The 23,223-nt window shown below is 49.1% G+C and overlaps 1 protein-coding gene across 1 annotated transcript in view; it reads left to right on the plus strand.

Moving 5' to 3' along the window:
* The window catches only part of Nprl2 (Nitrogen permease regulator-like 2), a 33,263-nt gene that overhangs the window by 1,004 nt on the left and 9,036 nt on the right, over window positions 1-23,223 (plus strand). The window contains exons 3-9 of the mRNA XM_077681569.1: window positions 489-657; window positions 723-831; window positions 2,454-2,590; window positions 3,767-3,787; window positions 13,741-13,838; window positions 15,650-15,780; window positions 20,245-20,362. Coding sequence (XP_077537695.1) covers window positions 489-657; window positions 723-831; window positions 2,454-2,590; window positions 3,767-3,787; window positions 13,741-13,838; window positions 15,650-15,780; window positions 20,245-20,362 — 783 coding nt within the window. The remainder of the gene's footprint in view (window positions 1-488; window positions 658-722; window positions 832-2,453; window positions 2,591-3,766; window positions 3,788-13,740; window positions 13,839-15,649; window positions 15,781-20,244; window positions 20,363-23,223) is intronic.

Here is a 23,223-nt window from a genome sequence, read left to right on the forward strand (position 1 = left end):
AAGCTGGTGCTCCCAACCTCATTCATCCTGTTTTTATTGTTAATAAGCCGACAAATTTATTATGTAAGGGATATATTTTGACTCTGGGGTCTGGTAAGTGTCACCAAATCTCGTGCTCCACCACTCATGGTGGGAGCAGTCTTGATTTTTATGTAACCAGCCAAGCTGATACCACTCACTGAGTAGCCAAAGTCACTGTTACCGATTTATCACTGCTCGTATTATGATTACCAAACATAACCCTAGCGATGTTCACGTGTGGACAACACCTTAACCGAAGCAAGAAATAGTATTTAATATTTAACAGTGACTCTGGTTAGTCAGTGAGCAGTGTGTCAGCTGGACAAAAATTAAGACTGCTCTTACCTGAGTGGTGAAGTGGCTAGGACGCTGGGTTTTCGGGGAAGGGGGAGATTTGTCTATGCTCTCTAGACCGCAGTTCCGATCAACTCTCCTGTGATATTTGTGTTCTCGTGTTTATTTTACAGCAACATGTGCGAGATGAAGGTGATCGGCTACCCTGTGGGAATCGACAGCGCCGAGTATGACAGGAACAGGCTCATGTTCAATCTGTGCCTCGTCTGTGATGCCAAAATGCGCACTATCCAGTATGAGCCGATCGTACGCAAGTTGGCAAACTACCTTACCACACTCGAGGCAAGTGGGACACGTGCTGTGTGAACGTGTCATGGGGGCTACACCTCTGCATTTCCTTTTTTCAGCAAGAGACAAATTTCATCCGGGACGAAACCAAAAAGTGCCAACTCCCCGAGATCATGTCGAAAATCCTTCACGACCTGAACATCAAGCGGAGTTGCTCAATTCCTATAAGTACGTTGCCAATTTGTTTCCGTAGGAACCAAATGCGCTATATTTAAATCTAGAAATTCTTCTAATTGCAGTGCATGCCACTACAAAGGCCATTCCATTATTGGCCGTCCCTGCATATAATGACATTAAAATGCTTGTAAATATATAGACACAAGGTGTAGTATGCTGTTGATTTCTGTTTGCCGTGATTAGTCCATGCAAGTATATTATTACTGCCAAAGTTTCTGGTTAGCTAAATCTAACAGTTAAATTCCGCACAGTGTAAATTTCACCTATCTGGGTCATCCTGGTTCTGCACTTCAGTGTAGAAGCTGCAATTTGGGAAGTGAGGCTTACCCAACTAAGTATCCCCCCTGCAGCACTGTCTTGCAAACAATGATCTTCTGGCATGCATGGGGAACTTCAGTGCAAGAGGCTCCGTTTGAGGAAGAGGAGGGTGAGGACTTGTTACGACTCAGAATGCAAGCGGACTTATTAGGCCAACTCCTACTGTTAAGCGCTGCCCTGACATTCTCTCTCTCTCTCCACATTGCCTTTCCTATCACAGCATTTCATAATGCGATAAGTTGCAAAAGTAAGGTTCTCACCTTTCTTAGTCTCTGCTGAGCAGAATGCCTCTCCCCACTAGTTCCTCCTTCACAGCAGTCAAGAAGGTCAAATTATGCATGCCAAAGCTATACCTGAGGTATGAGGGGGGCCATGTGTCGTGCCACTTTTTAAATGCCTTGTTGCTGGTGTGCCTCAAGCTGGACGGGACTGCAGTGAAAGCGTGCTTATTCGAACTTCAGTAATTCGAATGTATGGATTATTTGAGCTGCGGGATTTGGTCTGGCCAAGCTCCATGTTAGTATTTGCATGGAGAAGAAGCCTGTTAATTTGAATGCGAGTAAGTTCTGTCGAGGATAATGGGATCTGCAGGCCGCCGCACCTGTGGCTTGGCTCCTGCTCCACGGCCAGAGAAGCACACCCGCTGCATCCCCTCCACAGCGGGGAGAAGAACGGAGAGAGGAGGTGGAATGGGGTAAAGCCAACGTGAGACCCCCATGGGGGACATCGTGGAAGGTGTATTCTTTGCGGAGTATGTCGATGGGGATGGGGGTGCAGCAGTGGCGTGTGGTGCGCTGACACATGCAGACACCCTATTTCGGGGCAGAAGGGAAGGACCTGTCGCTGCTAGGGGTGTCGACTGAGGCAGGGACAAAGCACCAGTGCAGCTGCCTGCCCGAAAGTCCTGACCGGGTGGGACTCCGCCCCTCTTTTCAGTTTTGAAGAAGGTGAAGAGGAGGCTTTCCGCCACATCCACTCATTGGGGCGAAATGTGCTGGCTGTTGCCTTCGAGGACAAAAGCCAGACTGCAGTCACCAGCTTTTTCAAGCATTAAATTATTGACCAGCTCTACTGCTTCCCAATAGCACTGATTTGCAAACTGAGACTGAGGCTTGCAGACCTGTGTGACATTTGGTGTTTGACTGCAAATAGTTTAGAAAGGTGCCACCTGGGTGGAAAAATGGCCGGCACGCTTTGCAAGGCTAGGGCCACCTGTTTGCTAGCAGCTCACTCCCTGCACCTTGGTAGTTCGCTCGTGGGCGAGTGGCGACGCCTTGTCCTGCCCTGTTGTGCAGACGAGTCGACGACCATCTACCTGAAGGTGACGACGGTGCACGAGGCGCCGCGTGTGGTGTCTGACCACGACGTGCCCATCTTCACGGCCAGCCGCCCGGCTTGCACCCCTTCCCAGTGGGACCTCACCACGCAGCAAGTAAACGCGCCCTTTCCTTCCGTGGGACGCTTATAAACAGCACCCAGGGGCCACGCACAGGCCGCCTCCAAGTTTTCTCCCTTGTTAGTGCGCACCTTGCCTTCTGCCCTCGTATGGAATGTCGGAGGGGTCGTTGTCCAAGCCCTTGACCGAACAAAAGATGCAGCTGTCCGTCTTGAATGGATGCGATGCCTGGGTGTTGATGCTGTGGCATTTAGTCCTCAGTGGGCAGCTGGTTTGAGCCAAGAAGATAATTTTTATGGCCATTGTTTTGCACAGTCGTCATATCTGTCAATGCAGCAATAATTGTGTGGAAAAATGTCCACGTAGCTGAGACTAAGCTACCATGCAACACTGTTGCTTTCTGCTGTAATTATAAAAGCATTAAAACATTACCCAGCTTGGGTGCACGTGTATAGTGATTGCTAAAATTAAAAATGAAGACCTCAATTAGTCGCCAGCAAAGGTAACCTGTTGCTGCTGCGCAGAATGAAAGTAATGGGTTCAAATGCCAGGAGTGGCAGCTGCACCTTTTGCGAAATTAAATCACAAACATGCCTGGATACGTGCGACTTCAGAACATTTTAATGGCAGTTTTGGTTGTTTTCGTTACCTTTGTGCTGCACATTTCACGATTTGCATTACTTTCCAAGCTGCAAATTAAAATCCTGTATCTCAAACTACAGAGCTGTAACGCATATGGTACGTCCGGGGCCTTTGCTAAACGCAAGAATTCTTCTCGTGCATTGCATTATCACCGTGGCAAGTATCACGGCAAGTACTCTATGCCAGGTAGCGGGGGTTTTAGTTGTGCCGCATTGCATTGCTGCCGCGGCAGGTCAGACGAGCAATGAGAAGGACATTTTGTGTGGCGATCAGCGATGGTGAGATACTGTGCAACAATGTCTTCCTGTCTGGTGCTGTTTCCAGGGCGTCCCTTGTGCGTTGCACCTCCCACTGTGTGTGCGTGATGCACCGCTCCCGCTGCTGTTTACGGCTTGGCTCCCCCGCCCCCTGCCCTTGTTTTTAATTTCCTTCCTGCTGAGCATTGGCACTTACACAGCGGTGGTGTGTGCAACGGTGGCCGCTTATTAATGCCCTGTTCTGTGTGGTCTCTTTCTCTCCCCTCCCCCTCCCTCTGCTCTCATTTTTTTTGCGCTTTTAACGGATCTCCAGTGGGATATCACCGCTATGCAGGTAAGCGACACACGTGTGCATGCCACGTACAGCCGCTCCTGTGCACTTTTTTCGCCTAACTGCCCTCTCGCATTGAGTGTTGCAGAATAATTTGGGAATTCTCAGACGTTCCTCTCACCTAGGAACTCGTTGCTTAACACTCGGATTTTTGTTCACGGCTGGCCGCACTCGGTGGCCGAAGCATTCTGCCGCTAAGTGTAAAAGCAGCGGGTTTAATTTTTAGCCTGGTCGCTGTAAGTTGATTGGAGGCGAGCTACCGAAAGATTTGCGAGTGTTGAAAAGGCTCGAGTGGTTGCTTCGCAGTGGTGTATTTACTATGCCAGGTGGGGTCGGGCACACAGAGCACCAAATTTCAATTCAGGCATCTTGGCCAAAGGCTGCATTCTTCTTGGTGCATCCTTTACCAAACTCCACGGTTCGTGACACTATCCTGAGTTGTCAGTGGGTGAGATGTCTTGTTATGCCATTGTCAGCACCAAGCCATTGTTTCTAATGTGGGAGTGGTAAATGGCACATTGAGCAGAAAGGCCGGTGTCGACGTCTACACCAGTGAAAATGCTCCTAGACCATGCATCTCTGAATCCATTCTGCAGCGTGAGGTGTTTCGTAGTGAGCGCTTTAACTCGGCAGTAGTGACTACACCACAGATAACAAGAAGGAGTGAAAGGGCACAGCAAAGCGCAAACCCGCCTTCGTCACCAACTCTGCCAGTGCATGGCAGCAGATAAGAGCAGCGGCACAATGTGTGGGAGACAGGTCGAAGCCGTTTGAAGGCGCAAGGCGAAAATGGGTTGGGGAGCACACCGCCTCAAGCAGCAAGAAGGCAAAACCCTTTGAGAATGCGGGAAAAAAAAGCAAGCATCTCAGGCATTCAGCTGTACATGGTGCTTTGTATTCAGAACCTTAAGATGTGCGTAGGTTTCCTTGGACTTTTTGTGCGGCCAAGTTGTATTAGCGCTGCTGTGTGCTACATTGTTTGACAGAATAAATTGTAACACAGGGCGTGCAGGTTAAACGTAAGGAGTAAAGCAGCCTAAGCGAGAACTATTTCACAGGAAGTGTGAATAGCCACGCAACACTCGGTAGAGTGCGAACTTTGTCTACACTCCATCCCAGTACTGCTCCTGCCATGAGTGCTATTTCCTAACCCGGGTTCGAGCGGCGTGTGTTGCTTCTTTGTTCTGTAAGCGCAGTGTTGGGTTTGTGCTGGGTGCATTTTACGCACATCATTATACGTCGACGTGCAGTTTCTCACCACAGCCGCGCATGAAAGAATTCTAACATTGGGACGTAGTTCTTGTATGAATGGATGCGTGGCAGTACCATTTGTAGAGTCTGGCCCCTAGTCCGTTATTATTTTCAATTTTAATATCGCCAGCTGTATAGACATTTAGTCACTAGTCAGGCCTTCAGTAATTTTAGGTGTGAATTAACTTACTTATAGTTTTTAAGCGCTAGTCCGCTTGTAACACCAGTTAATTTGTGCCCGTCATACACTAATAGTACTCAACAATCACGTTAGTATAGGCTCCTATGCATGCCACCTGAAGGTCATTATGTATTGTAGAAGTTTTGTGTGCGTATTTGGCCCCCAGACAACAAGAGGTTCAAATCCTTATCTTACTTAATTAAAAGACAACCTTATATGACTGCCATTCCAAGTCTGTAATAGAAAAACTTGCCAAAGAAGTGGCCCTCAGTGATAATGGAAAGCTGATGGTTTGTGAGCTTGCTGCTCCACTTGAAGAGGGCAAGTGTTAAAGTGAGGTTTTACTTAGCAAAGCCTGCTGCTGAGCCAGTTGCTTCATAGCATTCACAACAACAGCATAGATTTACAGGCTGTAAATCTGCACCCTTATTGAGGAGCGAAGTTTTTACACACTACACGTGAAGCATAAAATATTTCCAATGCTGTGCTTTGCTAACAATTAAAAATCGTGAGGCCTGTACAGTTGTTGCGGAGGGAAAACAGCAAGGGGTGCAGGTGTCGGGGCTTTATTTGACCCTCCGACTTGGTGATGGGTGGACACACTGGCAGCAGCCGTTGCCATGCAAGGGAAAGCGTCGGTGTTTCTTAGCCTTGTGCATTAAGGGTGTCCCACAACTCGTCGCTAAAGTTTAGGTAAGCCTGAAACCAGGAACGAGAGAACCCCGCACGGGGCACCTAGAGCAATCTTGGTGACGGTACTGGCGATACCGCGGACCCCGAGCCCCCAAACATAAGCTGGATCCAACCGTGGCGATGTGTTTATAGGTGGAGGGTTAGAAACCACGAACGGTGGCCGTCGGAGCCCAGGTCAAGCTCCGGCGGATGGGCTCCCTGTCTGTTCACCAGGCAGGGAGCTCCGGGACCTCTTTGACTACCAGGGTACGGTCAAAGAAGAAAGTACCCCCGTCTCCCTGCTTTTTCCAATGCCATATGGATAAATCAAAACCCCCCCCCAGACGTGATCGGCCCCCTAAAAGGGGCCGCACCGAAGTATCTTTTCCTTCTTTGCCTTCTATCTCGCTCCCAAAGCCAGATAACTACCCTCGTTTTTTGATCATTGAATCTGTAGACAAATCGAAGCCGCTTTCCTCTCAATCTGTATTTCTTGTTTCTAAATACTTTGAAGGTATCATCGGCAAAACATATGATGCCAAAAAGCTCAGAACTGGTGAAGTGCTAGTTGAAGTTAAAACTCAGCAGCAATCCACAATCCTCCTGAAACAAACCCGCATGGCAGATCTGGAGATCAGGGTCACACCCCACCGCAGCCTCAACAGCTGTCAAGGTGTGATCTCTGAGGCAGATCTCATGTCCGAGACCGAGGCCGACCTTTTGGAAGGCTTAAGGGATCAGGGCGTCACGGCTGTAAAGCGCATATCAATACGCCGAGATGATAAACAGGTAGCAACTAGACACATTATCTTGACCTTCGATCGATGCACCCTTCCAGAATTCATAAATGCCGGTTACATACATTGTTCTGTCCGCCCATACATCCCGAACCCACGGCGCTGCTTCAAGTGCCAACGGTTCGGGCATGGCACAAACTCCTGCCGCGGCCGCCTTACCTGTGCAAAATGCGGCCAACATGACCACCCATCCGAAAACTGTAACACCCAGAGTTTCACCTGTGCCAACTGCCAGGGGCCCCACGCAGCGTGGTCCCGCACTTGCGAGAAATTCCAACAAGAAAAGAAAATAATCAATGTCAAAGTAACAGAGAACATCACCTTCCCAGAGGCGCGAAAGAGGTTCGCCTCTTTCCCCCTGGGGAGGTACGCCGACGCAGCTCGCCGGGGGGCGGAGCGGCGTCTTGTTTCGGCGGGGACCCAGTACCGCGAGTCGGACTTGGTCCCGCCCCCGCCCCCCCCTGGGCTGCCTCTGGCAGCCCGACCCGCCTCCGCACCGCTCGCTGAGCCAGCAGCGGTTGTGGTGGCAACCTCTTCCGTCGGGACCGGTGCCGCTCCCGTCCGTGCCTCCCCATCGTCCAGTGCGTTGGAGTGTGCCATGGACACCACGAGCCCCGCACCGGCTCCCACCGCCACCGCACCGCCCGTGCCACTATTGGTGCCTCCGACACCACCGGCAGTGGCGGGTCAAACGAAGGGCCCCCGAAGGGGGTCCAAGTCCGGGGGGCCCGGTTCGATGGGCACACCCAGGACATCGGACGATGAGATGGACGTCGGGCCGTTCTTGCCTGCGGTGCACCGCAAGGAACGCGTCCCGACGCCAAAGCCTCCCGACAAGCCAAGAAAGGCGAGAGTCACAGCCCCGAAAGACGACACATAACCAAACACACACACTCCAGTAGCTCTAACACTAAATAATGGGAAGAGAAAACATAATTCAATGGAACTGTAGAGGCCTTCTTAAAAATCTTGATGACGTGTATGAGATTCTGCATGCCAATCAGCCAAGTGTAATGTGTGTTCAGGAAACACACCTGAATTCCAAGAACACAAATTTCTTGAACAGTTACTTGATATACAGAAAGGACAGGGATGGCTGCACGCACTCTTCTGGGGGTGTGGCCATAATTGCTCGGAAATCCTTAGCATGCCACCCTGTCGCTCTGAACACTGTCCTTGAGGCTGTGGCAATTCGAACAATAATATTTAATAGGTTGATAACGGTATGCTCCATATACATTCCTCCTGATGTTGCACTTTCAAGCTCTGACTTCGAGGCACTGGTTGACCAGCTGCCCGAACCATACATTCTTACAGGCGACCTTAATGCTCACAACTCTCTTTGGGGCTCCTCCAGAACGGATGCCCGAGGTCGCCTGATAGAGAAATTTCTTACATCTTCAGGAGCATGCCTTTTCAACAATAAACAGCCTACATACCATAACATAGGACACAACACATACTCATGTCTTGACTTGGTGATTGGCTCCGCAGTTCTCTTTCCTCTCCTCGAGTGGGGTGTGGGCACTGACCCATACGGTAGTGACCACTTCCCCACCTCACTCACATACATAGGTAAAGGCCCATGCAGTCCATCTTCCCATAATAGGTTCAATGAAGCACGAGCTAACTGGAATACATTTACAGAGACATCCAAACTACACCACACATCCATAGGACACCTACACGTCGAAGAAGCTACCCAACTCCTCACGGCGCACATCCTCGACGCCGCCGAAAAGTCCATTCCCCACGCCTCTGGTGCCCCGCGCAACCAGCGGAGGCCGTGGTGGAATGAGGACTGTAGGCGGGCGCGAGAGGCCCAGAACAAGGCGTGGGGTATCCTTCGTCGGTACCCCACGTCGGGAAACCTCCTCTTGTTCAAACGGGCCAAGGCGTTCGGAAAACGTGTGCGCCGTGAGGCAAAACGCGATAGTTGGCGTACATTCATAACATCAATTAACTCCTACACAGACACACGGAAAGTATGGACACGTATACGCAAGCTAAAAGGACAAAAGACACACAGCCTGCCCCTGGTTAGCACAACAGGGGACACTCTGGAAGACCAGGCTGACACACTCGCACAACACTTCCAGCACGTGTCCAGTTCAGCACACTACACGAACACTTTCCTGAAACATAAAGCCTGTTGTGAAAAGAAGTCCCTACGCGACAACAACAAATCACAGACTTCGTACAACTCTCTGTTTTCACCAAATGAGCTGAGGGCTGCTCTGAGCACGTGTAAACCCTCAGCTCCAGGCCCAGACAACATCACATACACAATGATACAACACCTGCACGCAGACACTCTTCTAACACTCTTACACCTCTATAACAAGATTTGGCTTTCGGGGCACATTCCAAACTCTTGGAAGGAGGCTATAGTTGTAGCTTTCCTGAAGGAGGGAAAGGACCCGTCGTCCCCCTCAAGTTACCGTCCTATTGCCTTGACGAGCTGCCTGTGCAAGCTCTTCGAGAAGATGATAAACCGCAGGCTCGTGTACTTCCTTGAGTACAACGGTCTTCTCGAGAGCTGCCAGGCAGGCTTCAGGGCGGGGCGATCCACGAATGATCAACTCGTAGCTCTTGAATCTTACATTAAGGATGCCTTCGTGCATAAACAGTATGTCGTGACTGTGTTTTTCGACCTCGAGAAGGCCTACGACACCGCTTGGCGCTACGGGATCCTCAGTGACCTGAAGACTTTCGGTGTTTCGGGCCATATGCTCAACACTCTGGCTAGTTATCTGGCCCACAGAACGTTTCGCGTGAGAGTTGGTAGCGCACTGTCAAGGATTCATGTGCAAGAAAACGGCGTGCCCCAAGGTGGAGTTTTAAGCTGTACTCTTTTTATAATTAAAATGAGCTCTCTTGGGAAGGCATTGCCACCTACCATTTCTTACTCTATGTATGTAGACGACGTACAGATATCTTTTAAATCTTGTAATATGTCAATCTGTGAACGTCAGGTCCAGCTTGGTGTTAAAAAACTTGCCAGCTGGGCAGACAAGAATGGTTTTAAAATTAATCCTGGAAAGAGCTCTTGTGTGGTATTCTCCAGGAAGCGTGGGGTCCACCCGGACCCAGACATCACTCTTGCGAATGTGCCAATTCCTGTGAACAAGGAGCACAAGTTTTTAGGTATTTTATTCGACGAAAAACTTACATTCATCCCACATATCAGACAGCTCAAACGCAAATGCTTAAAAACAATGAATATTCTTAAGGTCCTCTCACATCAATCTTATGGGGCCGACAAACAACTCCTGCTGCGCCTGTACACGGCGTTGGTGGGGTCTCGGCTCGACTACGGCAGCGTCGTGTATGGGTCGGCGACAAAGACCGCACTGAGAATGCTCGACCCAGTGCTGCATCTTGGCCTTCGCCTCTCATGCGGCGCTTTCCGCACTAGCCCTGTCGAAAGCCTTTATGTCGAGTGCGACAAGTGGTGTCTAGGGCATCAGCGGGAGTATGTTGATCTGCTATATGCATCTAAGATTGTATCCCTTACCAACCATCCTTTTAATCCTATCATGAACAATACATCAAACTTGCAACTCTTTTTAAACAGGCCATCCATTTCCTTACCTTTCTCTCTCAGAGTTAGGGAGGAGGCTTCTGCACTCACGGTCCCTCTTTCAGACACGCACAAGACACCCATCTATAATTTAATTCCACCATGGCATCTACATCCTATATCATGCGACTTATCATTCACATTAGTAGAAAAAAATAGGGCACCCAGAAGTGCAATTCTGCAGCACTTCCTGTTCCTGCAGGACAAGTACAGGTGCGCAGAATTCTATAGCGACGCGTCGAAAACTGGTTTTACTGTATCTTGTGCAGCGCACGGACCAAATTTTACCGTAACTACAACAATGAATTTTCATAGCAGTATTTACACGGCAGAAGCCTATGGCATTTTACTCGTTTCAAACCACATCCTCGAACATAAAATTCCAAAGTCCATCATCTACACAGATTCTCTAAGCGTTGTACAGGCACTGTCATCCGGAAAGTCATCTAAAAACTATGTGATCAATGCTCTTTTCAAGGTACTAATGACTGCATATGCCTCAAATCTTCAAATAACTATATGCTGGGTACCAGGTCACTGTGGGATCCCTGGCAATGAGACTGCTGATCAAATGGCTGGTGCTGCTGCTCTCATGACCACAGTTGACATAACAACAGTACCTTACACCGACCTAAAGACACACATCAGACGACAGCTTCGTAACACATGGCAATTACACTGGAGTCAACAAACAGACAACAAACTACACGTAATAAAACCACAACTGGGACGCTACATAACTGACACACACAACAGATACACTGAAGTCGCCCTGGCTAGGCTGCGGATAGGCCACACACATGTTACGCACTCCCACCTGCTCACTGGAACTTCGGGACCCACGTGTAGCAGGTGTGGAAAGGGCCTATCCGTAGTCCACATACTAATCACATGCAAGGCACTTGACACAACACGACACAAACATTTTCCTGAATTATACAGACGACATATTCCTTTGCACCCATCATACTTTTTAGCCGACGAACCAATGTTTTCTAGTCAACGTGTTTTTAAGTTTTTAGCTGAGGTAAATTTTCTGCAGCTCTTGTCATATCATGTGTAATCACCCTGGCCCTATACACCAGCCATCTCCATTGTCTTTTGTTTTGCATCACCTTTACTTTTAGTCACATGTTTTAGTACTTACGGTCTCATCATAATCCAGTAACTTCTTCTTTGGCGCTCTTTGCCCATAGTCGGCCTTGCGCCAATAAAACCCAACTATCATCATCATCAGGAACGAGAGAAGTGGGCAACGCGGTGTTTTAAAGTGGCAGGTTGTTATAACAGAAGGAATAGGTAAATGTCAGCGTGAAGCACTTTCCTAGCAGGCATCAGAAAAACTGCAATATCGAATGTTTTTACATTCAATTGGTTGGCACCCTGCGGAAAGTGTGGAGGCCTGCGTGCCAAGTTTGTATTGAGGCACCGAACCCTCTACAACGTGCCTTGTTACCACCCAGCACTTTTTCTTCATTGTGGTAATAGTTATTTTCAAAGCAGCCCCTTCACGTGGCTTTGTTTTGGATGAGGGAGAATTAAACTGTGAAACAACGCTTTAGACGAAGACCGTAAGAGAAGACGCAGACATGAGCGCTGACTATCAACTGAGCAATATTTATTGCTTGCGGAAATATAAAGAAAAAATACTACGATGACGTCACTCCCATGCGTAAAAAAGAAGCACAAACAAATGTACAAACTGCAGCAGGTGCATCTGCTATGCCATATATATATATATATATATATATATATATATGATAACTCAAATCACAGCCAACTAGCCCAAACCCAAACGTTAGTTAGATGAGAGAGAAACCATTTGCTTATAGGCAAAGACAAGGTACCAGGCAAGGCTGTGCCATCTTTTAAAGACTTTCCTGGGTTACCCAAATGCAAATTTTTGCAGCCCCGTGACCAAAGTGAAAGAGTGCTTGAACACCAAATACATGTGAGAAGGTTCATTCCAAAGTAACTAAAACTGCTGTTGTGGCTCATGCGTGTCCACATTATTCCGTGCAAAGGAAACTATAGGCATATTTGAGGCGAGATGTAAGTACATAACGAAGCATATCAGCTTTCTTTTTAATCAATTATACACGTTGGATTGGTTGCTACAGTATCAAATGAAAAACTACACTTTAAAAAACAATGTAGGAAAGTAAGGAGATTTCAATCAATCGACCTTTATTTATTTTTCTGTACATAGTCAGACTGATGGGATTGGCACAAAAAAAAAGCTGCTCAAAAGCATAAAACGTGAACACGGAAAAAAATGTGCTGTTCCGAGGAGGGCAAAAAAAGATAAAGAAAGGACGCGCACTCTCCGAGCAGATAGCGTGCCAGCAGTGCAAACTTTGGCGAATTAGTGGCACTGAACACTTCCACAGCAAAAGGGGACAGAGGCAGCGCCTTTCGACGGCATTTGAAGAGAAGCGAGCAGATGTGCAGTCAAGTTTTTCATACCGGCACACTTTAAGTGCAGCTGAGCTTGCACGGTGCCGCCTTGTGTGCGGGCTAAAACTTGGAAGTATGTCTTGGCTACGTCGTTAGCGTCATATGAGATTTCTCGAGATTTTATACGGATGGTGCAGAATGTCGTGAGATGTAAAAAAGCGTTTGTGAAAAGCTGGAGGTGCATTTAAATACCAAGTGTGCAAGGGAAGGGAAGAGAAGTATGTCTGCAGGTTTTGAAATAGAAAGCTCGCGTAGATGTGCATTTTGCTTGGCTAATGTTCAGCTCGCATCATAGCTTGCAACGTGTAACAAGTGTTCTTCCGGAGTTGTGCACATTTGTGACAGATTAACTGGGAGCATATTTCGCTTGAGTCCCTGCTGGAAGTTAATTCCTTCTGACAGTCAGGCCATCTTGTTGTATAGCACTGCAGTGCACTGGCAAGTTTTGAAAGAACGTTGTGGAAACTGTATTCTGAATGACTCCACACTTTTTGTGGATTGCAAAATCATAGTATGGGATTTACAGGCAGCCTGAATACTTCATGCAACACAAAAAAATATTTATTCAAGTCCTAAATTGGAAAGTCATGGGAGTCACCGGCAAAAAATGCTTGAGGAACTGCAATCAAACAGCAATAACAAGATGGGGGAGGGGGATCAAATGGGGAAATTCGGTGGCCAACAGTGGCCCTGTTCCAGTGGGCCCGAGTAAGCTGTTGATGATGATGGTATTGGCATCTCTTCTTTGTTTTAAATTTTGATGCAGTTTCTATCCAATCACACGCTGTGAAGCTCTGCAGCAGTGTAACCACATTTCCAGCAGGAAATCAAACTCGCAGCCCTTGTTCATAATTGGAAAGTAGGCACCATCTTTGCCTTGTGCTGTGAAAGTGGTGTTCAGTAGCGGCCCACTCCTCATATGTATCTGAAAAGAGGAAGCGCTTTGAATTTTGTTCGCCCCAGGTGCTGAAGCTGGAGTAACAACTTGTGCTTGTGCCCCCACCAATGGTTCTAGATCTTGCCCCACATTGATGGCTTCCGGCATGTGGCCAAGATTGCCATTGAGGCTGACGTGGAGGTCAGCCTGGTCAAGGAGTGCATCCGGAACATGCTGTGAGTGCTGCTGCTCAGCCTTTGTGTGTGGGTAGTTGTGTATTCTAGAAAACGTTCTCTCATACATTGGCCGTAATGAATTGCTAGTAGAAGATTTTACTCGTTACGGGGACCTGTAATGAGCCATTGCCCTTTGGCACTGCTTCTTGGTAAGACATCTTTCTTAGACTAGTGCACATAGGTTCCTGAGTAATGCTGTTTCGAGCACTGTGCACTATCATCTGGGTGGCCGACAATTCGTGGAGAAATGTACAAACAGGTCAGTCATCTCTGTCTTTCAACCTCTAACTCCAGTTCAGTAAGAAAGGGGAAGGTGTTCATGTGTGAAATATTGAGCGCACACAGAACCCATTTGGTTGAAGTTACCTATGTTTCGAGCCCCCCACTACCACATGCCTTATAGCCCTGGTGAAGCTGTGCCATGTAAAAGTGAAATTTATTTAGTCACTGCTTTGTTTTGAATGACAAGGCACCTCACAGTCCCCAAGCTTCAGGACTGCTGCACTGCCTGTTGCACCTCTTGGTAGTGTGCACAGGACTGCGGCTGCGTAGCTATTGTGTGCTCATGCAGTGCTTTGGCCTTTGCCCTCTTGGTTTTGTCCTTCTGCGCCCTACAAAACTTGTTAGTATGCTCACATCTGCAAGAAGACAATACCTCTAAGTCACGTCAAACCACTGTTCAGGCTGTGTAGGGGGCTAGAATGTGGACAAGAGGTTTATGTGGGGACGTGCTTTCGCATGTTTCTTCCTCACGGGAATCGGTGACAACAGCAGATCACCACTGTGTGGCGTTAGGTGCAAGTATACAATTAGTGTTGCCTCGTTTCGACATGATAATTGAATGTGATGAATGGTTGGTCTAGCCCTGCAACACACACCTGCTTCTGTCGTGTATGCAACACAAACATGTTGCCATTTATAACATACTAGTATCATAAAGAATGTCATTGCAGAGGGGACTCATTAGCTGACAGCTGCCTGTGCTTTTTCTGCGAATCGGAGTCGCCATAAAAGGCTGCACGCGGGGCTAGGCTTTACTTCGTTACAGATGTGCGTACTCAGTTGAACAGTGCAGGTTGATGCCTTAGAGCAAAACGCAATGGAAGCTGTGAGAGTCGCAGAGTAAAAATGTCTCCTCTAGTCGGAAAGAAACAGAAAAGCTTGTATGTGCCCGGTAAAAACCTCGTGCAGCTCCAGAAATGATAGGGCATTTTTGTCTCAAGTCAAACCAGGCAGGACGCACTGCACTCAAATTTATCCGAATACAACTGTGATTTGAGAGCGTAGCCATAACGCTTAACTACCTATGCGTGCAAAAAGAGAACGAAATCAGGGAATAAACGCTTGTGCAGGTACCTTCAGGTTCTGTGCCATTGATTTTCTTTGTTTTACTCGAATGAACTGCTGATCGAGGGAAGGAATGCAGTCAATAACTATGGAATTACCTGTAACTGTTTGTAGTAAATTGTATGCACTTTGCAAGCAGCGTCATTGCCCCTCATAAAACATTAATCTGCAATGCATAGAAAGTGGGATATTGCAGCTGAGAATGTGGCATATAGCAGCAGCGACAATAGGAGCCGACTGAAGCAACCCATAGCCGTTTACGAGACGTGCCTCTAGAGGGCTTTCAATGGTGCCCCTACTACAGGTAGGGCACATGGCCTATGCTGTTAGAATGTACTTCGCATTGCTCTACCAAGAGGCTACTCCTGGAAAATATAAAAGCGCTCAGTTTTACTTTGGAAAACGGTGTTGGTTCGGGCGGCATTTGTGACACGCGACGTGTTCTGTTTGCTGTGCTGTTTCAGATACTATGGCATCGTGCAGCTGATTCCCCTGTTCCTCTACTCGGCTGTGTACGCAGCAACGCCCGAGATCAGGACGCTTGCTACCGACACTGTCGTGCAAAAGGAGTGCATCTCCTACGTCGCCAGACAAGGTGACCCAGCTCTTGTTTCCCATCAAGTTGGAGGGGCACAGGGTGAATTGGAAAGAGCACGGACTGTGTGGAGTGCAATGTCTTTAAGCGCTCTCCAGCCAGTACATGTTAACTGTGACAAGAACGGTGTACGTCCTTGTCAGCAACTCTGGGGCCAGCGTGCCGCTCCCCGAAAGTAGGAAGCTCATCTCGATTTACCAGTCCTGGGCAGTACGAGGACTGTGTTCGGACTGGAAGTCTCACAGGAATACATGGGTAGATCGAGCGCCGGATCATGTCTTGGGCAGTCCATGGTTAATCCGGGACTCATAAAGGCCGATCCACACGACGGACCGAGTCCGCGGTCCATTTGGTCACGTGATGAGATGTCGCGGTCCGCCGCGGTCCGATGCAAAGCAGAGCGCATCCACACGGCGGGCCGGCTGAGCGGACTGTGAATGGCCGACAGTCTCAACTCGCAAGCTAGAAGTTTGAACACAGGCGCCGTTTGGCCGCGACAACATGTTGTAACGCACAAGCCTGCACGAAACGTTTCATACCCACAACAACAGCCACCTGCATGCAAGCCGGGTGGGCGCGCTCATGCAGCCGCCGGCGTCATTCGCACGAAGGCGACACGACGAGTGGGGATGGCGGGGCGACCCGGGTTGCATACGGCTCGTCACCGCTCGCTGGAACCAAACTCTTCACGTAAATTGGGGTCCACATGCGTTAAACAATGTGATAATGATGGCTAGAATCGCACCAGTAAGAGCCATAGGATTCACTAGTTAAAGTGCGGATTAAGTATATGTCGCGATTGTAAGCCTAGCCCGCTGCCTATCCCACCGGGGGTGATTGACAGGCCCCTTCGAGCGCTTCGAAACAGCTGCGCTGCCCGCGCCGTTCTCTATTGGCGCAACTGGACCCGGCTCCGCCCACGCGACGCGGCCCCTGCCAGACCACGCTGATTGATGTCACGGTCCGCCGTCGAGACTGCGGACCAAAAAGCCTCGGCGAATATTTGGACCGCGAGCGCCGCGGTCCTGCGCGATCCAACGGCAGTCCGCGAGAATTGGTGACGTCCCATCACGTGATGCGCGGACCGCGGTCCAAATAATCGTTTTGGTCCGCCGTGTGGATCGGCCTTAATCGAGGAGGCCACTGTGTGCTCAGTTAGTTGTGCTAAGTTGTTGCTTACTCTCTAGTGTGGAAAAAAAATTGCACAATTTTTGGACTGCAGCTTGGTCTGTTTTACTGCATCCACAGCTAGTTCAAGCTTCTTTCTTGTTCAAACTAAAGCATATATGTAGCCTACAAGTTGTTCCACACCCTCGAATCATCGTTGTCGGCAGTTGTTAGACGTCAATTCCAGTATGAAAGACTCAGTTGAAGGAGTCCAAGGCCAAAGATTTCCCATCCGGCTGTTCTATTTTGCATCACCTGAATTCTTCTCTTGCCTTTAAATTTCTACTACTTGCTTGTTCTGCCTTGAATTCGCTTCATGTACTGCCATGCTATTACAGAGTGTCGTCCATATGCTGCCCATGCTTCGCATCATGTGTCTCGCAAAACTCCTTTTTCGCTTTAATTTGAGTCAAATTGGCTTGCTTCCTAATAGAAATCCAAACCACAGAGCACACACTTAATCGTAATGACGGCAACTTTCCACACCTGTACACACGTTGCCTACGTCACATCTTGAATCCAACATAACCAGCTCACATTTGCCCCCTCGGCTCATTGTGAACAAGGCTGTCGTACGGGAGCCGAAACGCCTTTTTTTTTTCGTTTTATAAACACTCGTGGTCAGTGTCAGTTTTTAATTTGCGTCATGCATTTCCCCCACCAGACGGGCTTCCGTCCATCACTTGGTTTTTAATCAGCATGATTGCGTGATTGCGGGTTGTCTTTGACGGACAGGCCAACATTTGTTTCGGTAGCCCAGGGCAGACTGCTGTCATTAAAACATAGCTCTGGGATTTGGTTCCGGCCACAGTGGCCGCTTTTCCGATGGAGGCAAAAGCAGAAACACCCGTGTGTTGACATTTCGATGCGCATAAGAGAGCCCCCCCAGGTGGTCTAAGTTAATCTGGAGCCCTCCACTGTGGCACACCTCATAGCCAAGGTGTGTTAAGCCCCACAATTAATTAATCAACCTTTATATGCTTGACGTTTTTTATTTGTTTGCAGTTATAATTAAAGTCTGGCTTGCGGATTTGGTTGGTGGCTTGGTTTGTGCTGTTTGTGAGATTTACAATGTATGTCAAGTCTAATCAAAGAATTTTGTTAGCTAGGGCGAGGTTCTTCTCTTGGCAGGTAGCTTGTGGTGCTTGCATTCAAAAATTTTAATTCTAGAGCATGGACGTTGGGGAATTCACACTACTTGTTCCCACCTTGCAGTCGCCCATGCTCAATATGCTTTGTGAGCACTTACTGTGGCAGGCTCGTTAAAATTTGAGGCAGACAAAAAAAAAAAAAAAAATCTGGCCACCTTTGCAATTTGAGATGCGAAGACTGAGGAAGCAGCGGGGGTGGTGGTCTTTACCAGCTTTAACTTGGCTTTTTAAATGCATAGCATTTTAGTAACTCACAATGTCACGCGGCGTTGGCGTGCGCTGTCGTAGTCCGCATGCGCGCCTTGTCGTAGTCCGCGTCCGCAGCCAGGAAGAAATAACAGTTTCCGGCGCCCGGTTTCGAACCCATGACGCCGCGGGCGGAACGCAAGGTGCCCGGCGCACAACCGACCGAGCCACGAAACCGACACAGATTTCGATGCACCGAACGCGCCTTATATCCTTCACTCATTTCTCGTTTGTTTCGAAAGCGCCACAAGTTGTCCCGCGCTTCCAAAAGATGGCGACACGGGTCCCGCGATCAAGAGATACGACTTGCCGGCGCACCCCCTCGGAAATGCTGTGCATTTGATCGTGCCCCTCGCGAGGGGGATGTCTTTTATTTGGTTATCGCCGCCGCAATATATAGTTTGCTAGGCCGGCAATGCGCGGCAGCGGCAGTGCTTTTGCAACTGTTACAAGGTAGATTCCCAGTTGATATAATTCCATTGTCCTATTACCGTAGTAGGTGTCCGTCTTTTTAGATCTGCCTCCTCCTTTTAAGAGAAAGATGGTTAAAAAGCAAAGCTTTCTTCATGCAAAATGAAGTAATTCAGCCCACAATCCCCCCTCTTAAAGTCCAAAATACAAACTCGCAAAGTCCAAAGCGAAAGTCTGCTTCAGTTTAGCCAAAGTCCAAAGCCAACACCTGCGCTATGAACCCAAAGGAAATGCTGACCACTCCGAATGCGATGATGGCGCAGTAGGATAGACACCTGTTTCATAATGCAAGGGACCCAGGTTCGATTCTGACCGAGGGAAGCAATTTTTTCTTCCCGATTGGCTGCGCATGTTATTGCTCTCTGCCGCTGCTAACCCGGTACCCCTAGGGCCTTTGTGCTGCCCCAGTGGTTAGGCTGCTGGTTTTACAGCTTTAAGGTCCCGGGTTCAATTCTTGGGACCTGCTTGTGAGCTCCTTGCTTCCTCACACTTCTCTGCCTAGAATTTGCCCACTCTCTACTTTTGGAGGTTTCTGTTAATGATTCGCACAGACAGAAGGAAGCCAAATTAAACAGCGCCGCTGTTAAAAGTCGAAGGTGCCAGGGTTAATGTCAGAGGCCGTCTTTATTGCATGTGCAACCAACACGCCATACCGACTACCTAGTAATCGTCTGCCAAACGTGAGCGCGAGGCGTACTAGCAGTGCAGAGATCAAGGTAGGGTGGCTTAGTGGCCGTGGGAGGGACAGGAGCTTGCGGAACACATTCCCAAACCCCAAGGAGACCTTTCCTGTCCTACAAGACTGGTGGCGCTGGTTGCACAGCAGGGACTGACTTTGGGCACTTCTGTGCGCCAAAGGGAACCTGTGGGCTCGTGAGAATGGGCTGGATGGAACGCACTCTCTCCGCGCATGCACAACATGAAGTCGCAAGATTGCCGATGAGATGGGGGCTAACCTGGAAGGGGCTTGCAGGAATATCACAGTGCCCACAAAGCGAGTGCTGGTGTGACTAACCCACGATACGGCAGTTATGCCTCTTTCGTATCCGCTGGTGCTCGTGTGCTTAACAACTGCCTGACAATGTGGATGCTGCACATGGGTGGGTGGGTGTTAGGGTGCTCGTAAGAGTGTCGTCCTGCTCCTCACGTTGGGAGGGAAGATTGAGCTCGATCCTGCTCCTTGTGAGTGGCAATGTGATCAATGGGCAGGTGAGTGGAATGACATGCTAACTCGAGGAGCGTCTGTTCTGGTACCTCCACCCACAACGGGCGGTGATGTGTCGCACAATGTGACGAGGAGTACACTTTCTCCTCTCCTTAAGGCACATCAGCCCCACCCACTGTTTCTAACAAGTCGGTAACATGTTGCCCCTGGCATTTGTGGTTGCGCTCGTCGCTTGTTGCCTTCATTGCCGGTGTTTCCTTGCAGGTCGTCCCAGGCCCTCGTTCCGGTCCATATTCGAGATGTACTGCAGCTTCCACCTGAGCAACAGCGTGCGGGACGTCTGTGCACGCACCAACCCGCACAGCCTCGGAATCGACGAGAGGTACGGACATCCTGCGGCAGTGCCCACACATGGTGCACACTCTGCATCGAGCCCAGACTTTGACATACAAGTATCGTGGGAATACTGGGCATGCAGGGTCACGGGAGCTGCTCAAGACCCGAGGGTGGTGGAGCTAGAAGCACACGGATTGTCCTAAAGGCCTTGGAGCCATGATGAACGCTGGAAAGATAAAGGCTGGCAGTTGGTGAGGGCCACCGTGTGGTGAAGGGGGAGGGGGAGACCATGAGATAGGCAAACAAACAAGCCAAAAGGAGGCTATTGCACTTATTAAAAATGACTGAAAGGTACAAAAGGCCTGATGGTTGTGTGGAAAAGCGCACGCAGGTGAACGTGCCCACAGAACCCACCCTCTGTGAAACAAGCGAGCGTCGCTCTCAATCCTGTCCCTTGTCCAAATAGGCCTCGCTCATTGCACAATTTGTTGAGGCTCAGAATTGCGCCAAGTAGCCCCCCACACACGCCTTTGTCGGATCTCCCCCACCCATGTGGTCGAGAGGGCCATTGCTTCGGCTCAGTCATTGTGTCCAGCCATGCAGTGGGAGCCAAGGATTTCTCTGTTTCCCCAGTTGGCCTTCGTGGCTCAGGTCCTGCGGTTCTCTTCTTTTTTAAAAAGCCCTTTTCTTCTGCAAGCCAAAATTTTGGATGCATGGACGCTGGCAAATTTCTCAGTGCAGTGCTCCGAGTGTTGCTGAGTTCTGTGGGAGACGGGAAGCTCCTGTTGAATGCGGCTAATGATTCAGTAAAGCCTCATTACAAGAGACAATGAAAGCGGTTTGCTTGCTTTTCCTATGTTGGCCATGTTAGCGACTTTGTGTACAAGAGGCCTTGGCTACGAGAGACATGTTTCTAGAGTCTCTTGAATGTCTCTTGTAACGACGTTTCACAAATGAGCATTGCGTTGGGGGTGAGGAGAACATGCGAAGAAGTGAGAGGGCACCATGCTGGTAGTTTAGTTGCACCACAACTCTGCACTGTGGCTTGTGAATAAAGACACAAGCATTGCCCTCCTCATTGCCTGCGATGGAAAGAGCACTTATCATTGGTACTTAAGCTTGCACAGAAATACACAAGTATGATCTTTAGTGCAGATAAAGCGAGTCCCCTCCTTCCCCACTCATTTATTTTATACGTGGTGCTATAAAGGGTTGGTGACTGTCTTATCTTTGTCAACGGTTTCGCAAGTGGTAACCCAAGTGCCTTGCACTGATGGACTTTGATAAGTCGGTCATTGTCGAAGGTAGCTTGCTGTGGAAGTCAGTGTTGGGTGCTGTCGTAATGCTGGCTGAAACTGTTCCCAGCGCTTCCACAGTGCCTGCCACTAGGTAACGGAGGAATATGACCATTCCATCCAATTCATCAACTTTTTTTTTTTCATTTAAACCTGTGGCAAAAAGTTTCTTCCCAACCAGAGCCAGCTACTCAGCTCAATGTTTTTCAAATTTTTATTTCCATGATAAACAAGTAGTACTCTAGGGGTTCATTGCAATCTTTCGCTCTTCAAAAAGCTACCATAATGCAACCAGCTTCTCTCTTTCTCTCTCCGTGTGCGTGTGTGTGAGGGTGGGGGAAGTGGGAAAAGAGCATAGATAGAGGGTTACAGGTATGATGATGAACATAGAGGTGGTAGTATAAGCATACACACAAAATGCCTGTACATGTTCAACAGTGCACCACAACACGACTGGAGTGCCCTTCTTCTGTGAGCAAGCAGAACAGTGGTTAGTCTGCGCACAGGGGGAGGCCTGCATCTGTCGGAACCCCCAGGCATGGGCCATGGTGCCCACAGTGGTCCCCAGGGCAGCCGTGCCACACATCCATTCGGCTCAGTTTTCTTGACGTGCCTTCATTTACGTGGCAGCCTTCTTTCTTTGCAAGGAAGGAAAGAGGGCCCGTGGACACGTACCCACTGCTGCCTGCCTTGCAAACTGGTGTTTGGAATTAGTATCGAGGCAGCTTGCACCGTGCGTTTGTGGTAGCCAGATGCTGTCCCATAGGGGAATGCGCAGGGGCTGCGTTATTAGGTGCACTCTGAATAGCAGAGATTTGTGGTGGTTCTCCGCATTCAGCTTTAGAGAGAGAGGGGGGGGAAATTTTTACTTTTCTCTGATCTGGTGGGAAGGAGAGTGGGGCAGCTGCCAATGGCTCTTTGAGTGAAGGTTGCCAGGTCCTGTTGATCTTGGTGTTTGTGGACGTAAGCCAGCTACTCCTTAGCGTGGCACGTCCTTGGTGCTGAGGTGTGCGTGTGTGCGTCCAAACAATCTGAAAAATCTTCACTCAAAGACTAGGCTGAAGGTGTCGATGTTGAATGCAGAAAGAAAAAGTACAGGGGGCTCCACGTCTCAGGCGGTGTTGGGAGTGCGCTGGTTTGTGCCTGTCCAGTTGATTAGTGTTTGGTCGTGTCTATCTAATGGGCGACGCAGGGTGGGTACTCCACCTTGTAGTTTATGCGCGGGTTGCATTTGATGGTGTGTGTGGCATCCGGCTTAGTGGCGGGTGCCCGAATGAATGCTCTACAGGTGGCAAGGGCTGACTGGCCCATTCATTCTCCACGAATCTTGCATGGCCAAAAAGCAGGGGAATTCTGGCCCGTGCATCTACTGTGGCTAGTAGTGGCAGCGTCGATGGGAAGGTGTGCCCCTTGAAAGCGGGTGGCATGCCTTGTGGAGCGCGTGCAAGTCTTGCTATGGCTAGCATTACAGCTCTTTCTGGAGTGGTACACCTCTGAAGTACTGGGCCTTCGGGCCTTCGTTCTGTTCGAGGTCAGTGTATGCTGTTGCACAATTTGCTCCTTGGTGTGCTTTCATCCCCGAATACGTTTTTGATGCTCCAATTTGTATATA

The sequence above is a fragment of the Haemaphysalis longicornis genome, unplaced genomic scaffold (assembly GCF_048455015.1).
Source record: "Haemaphysalis longicornis isolate Haplotype H1 unplaced genomic scaffold, Haemaphysalis longicornis Haplotype H1 scaffold_8, whole genome shotgun sequence".
In the NCBI taxonomy this organism is placed as follows: Eukaryota; Metazoa; Arthropoda; class Arachnida; order Ixodida; family Ixodidae; genus Haemaphysalis; species Haemaphysalis longicornis.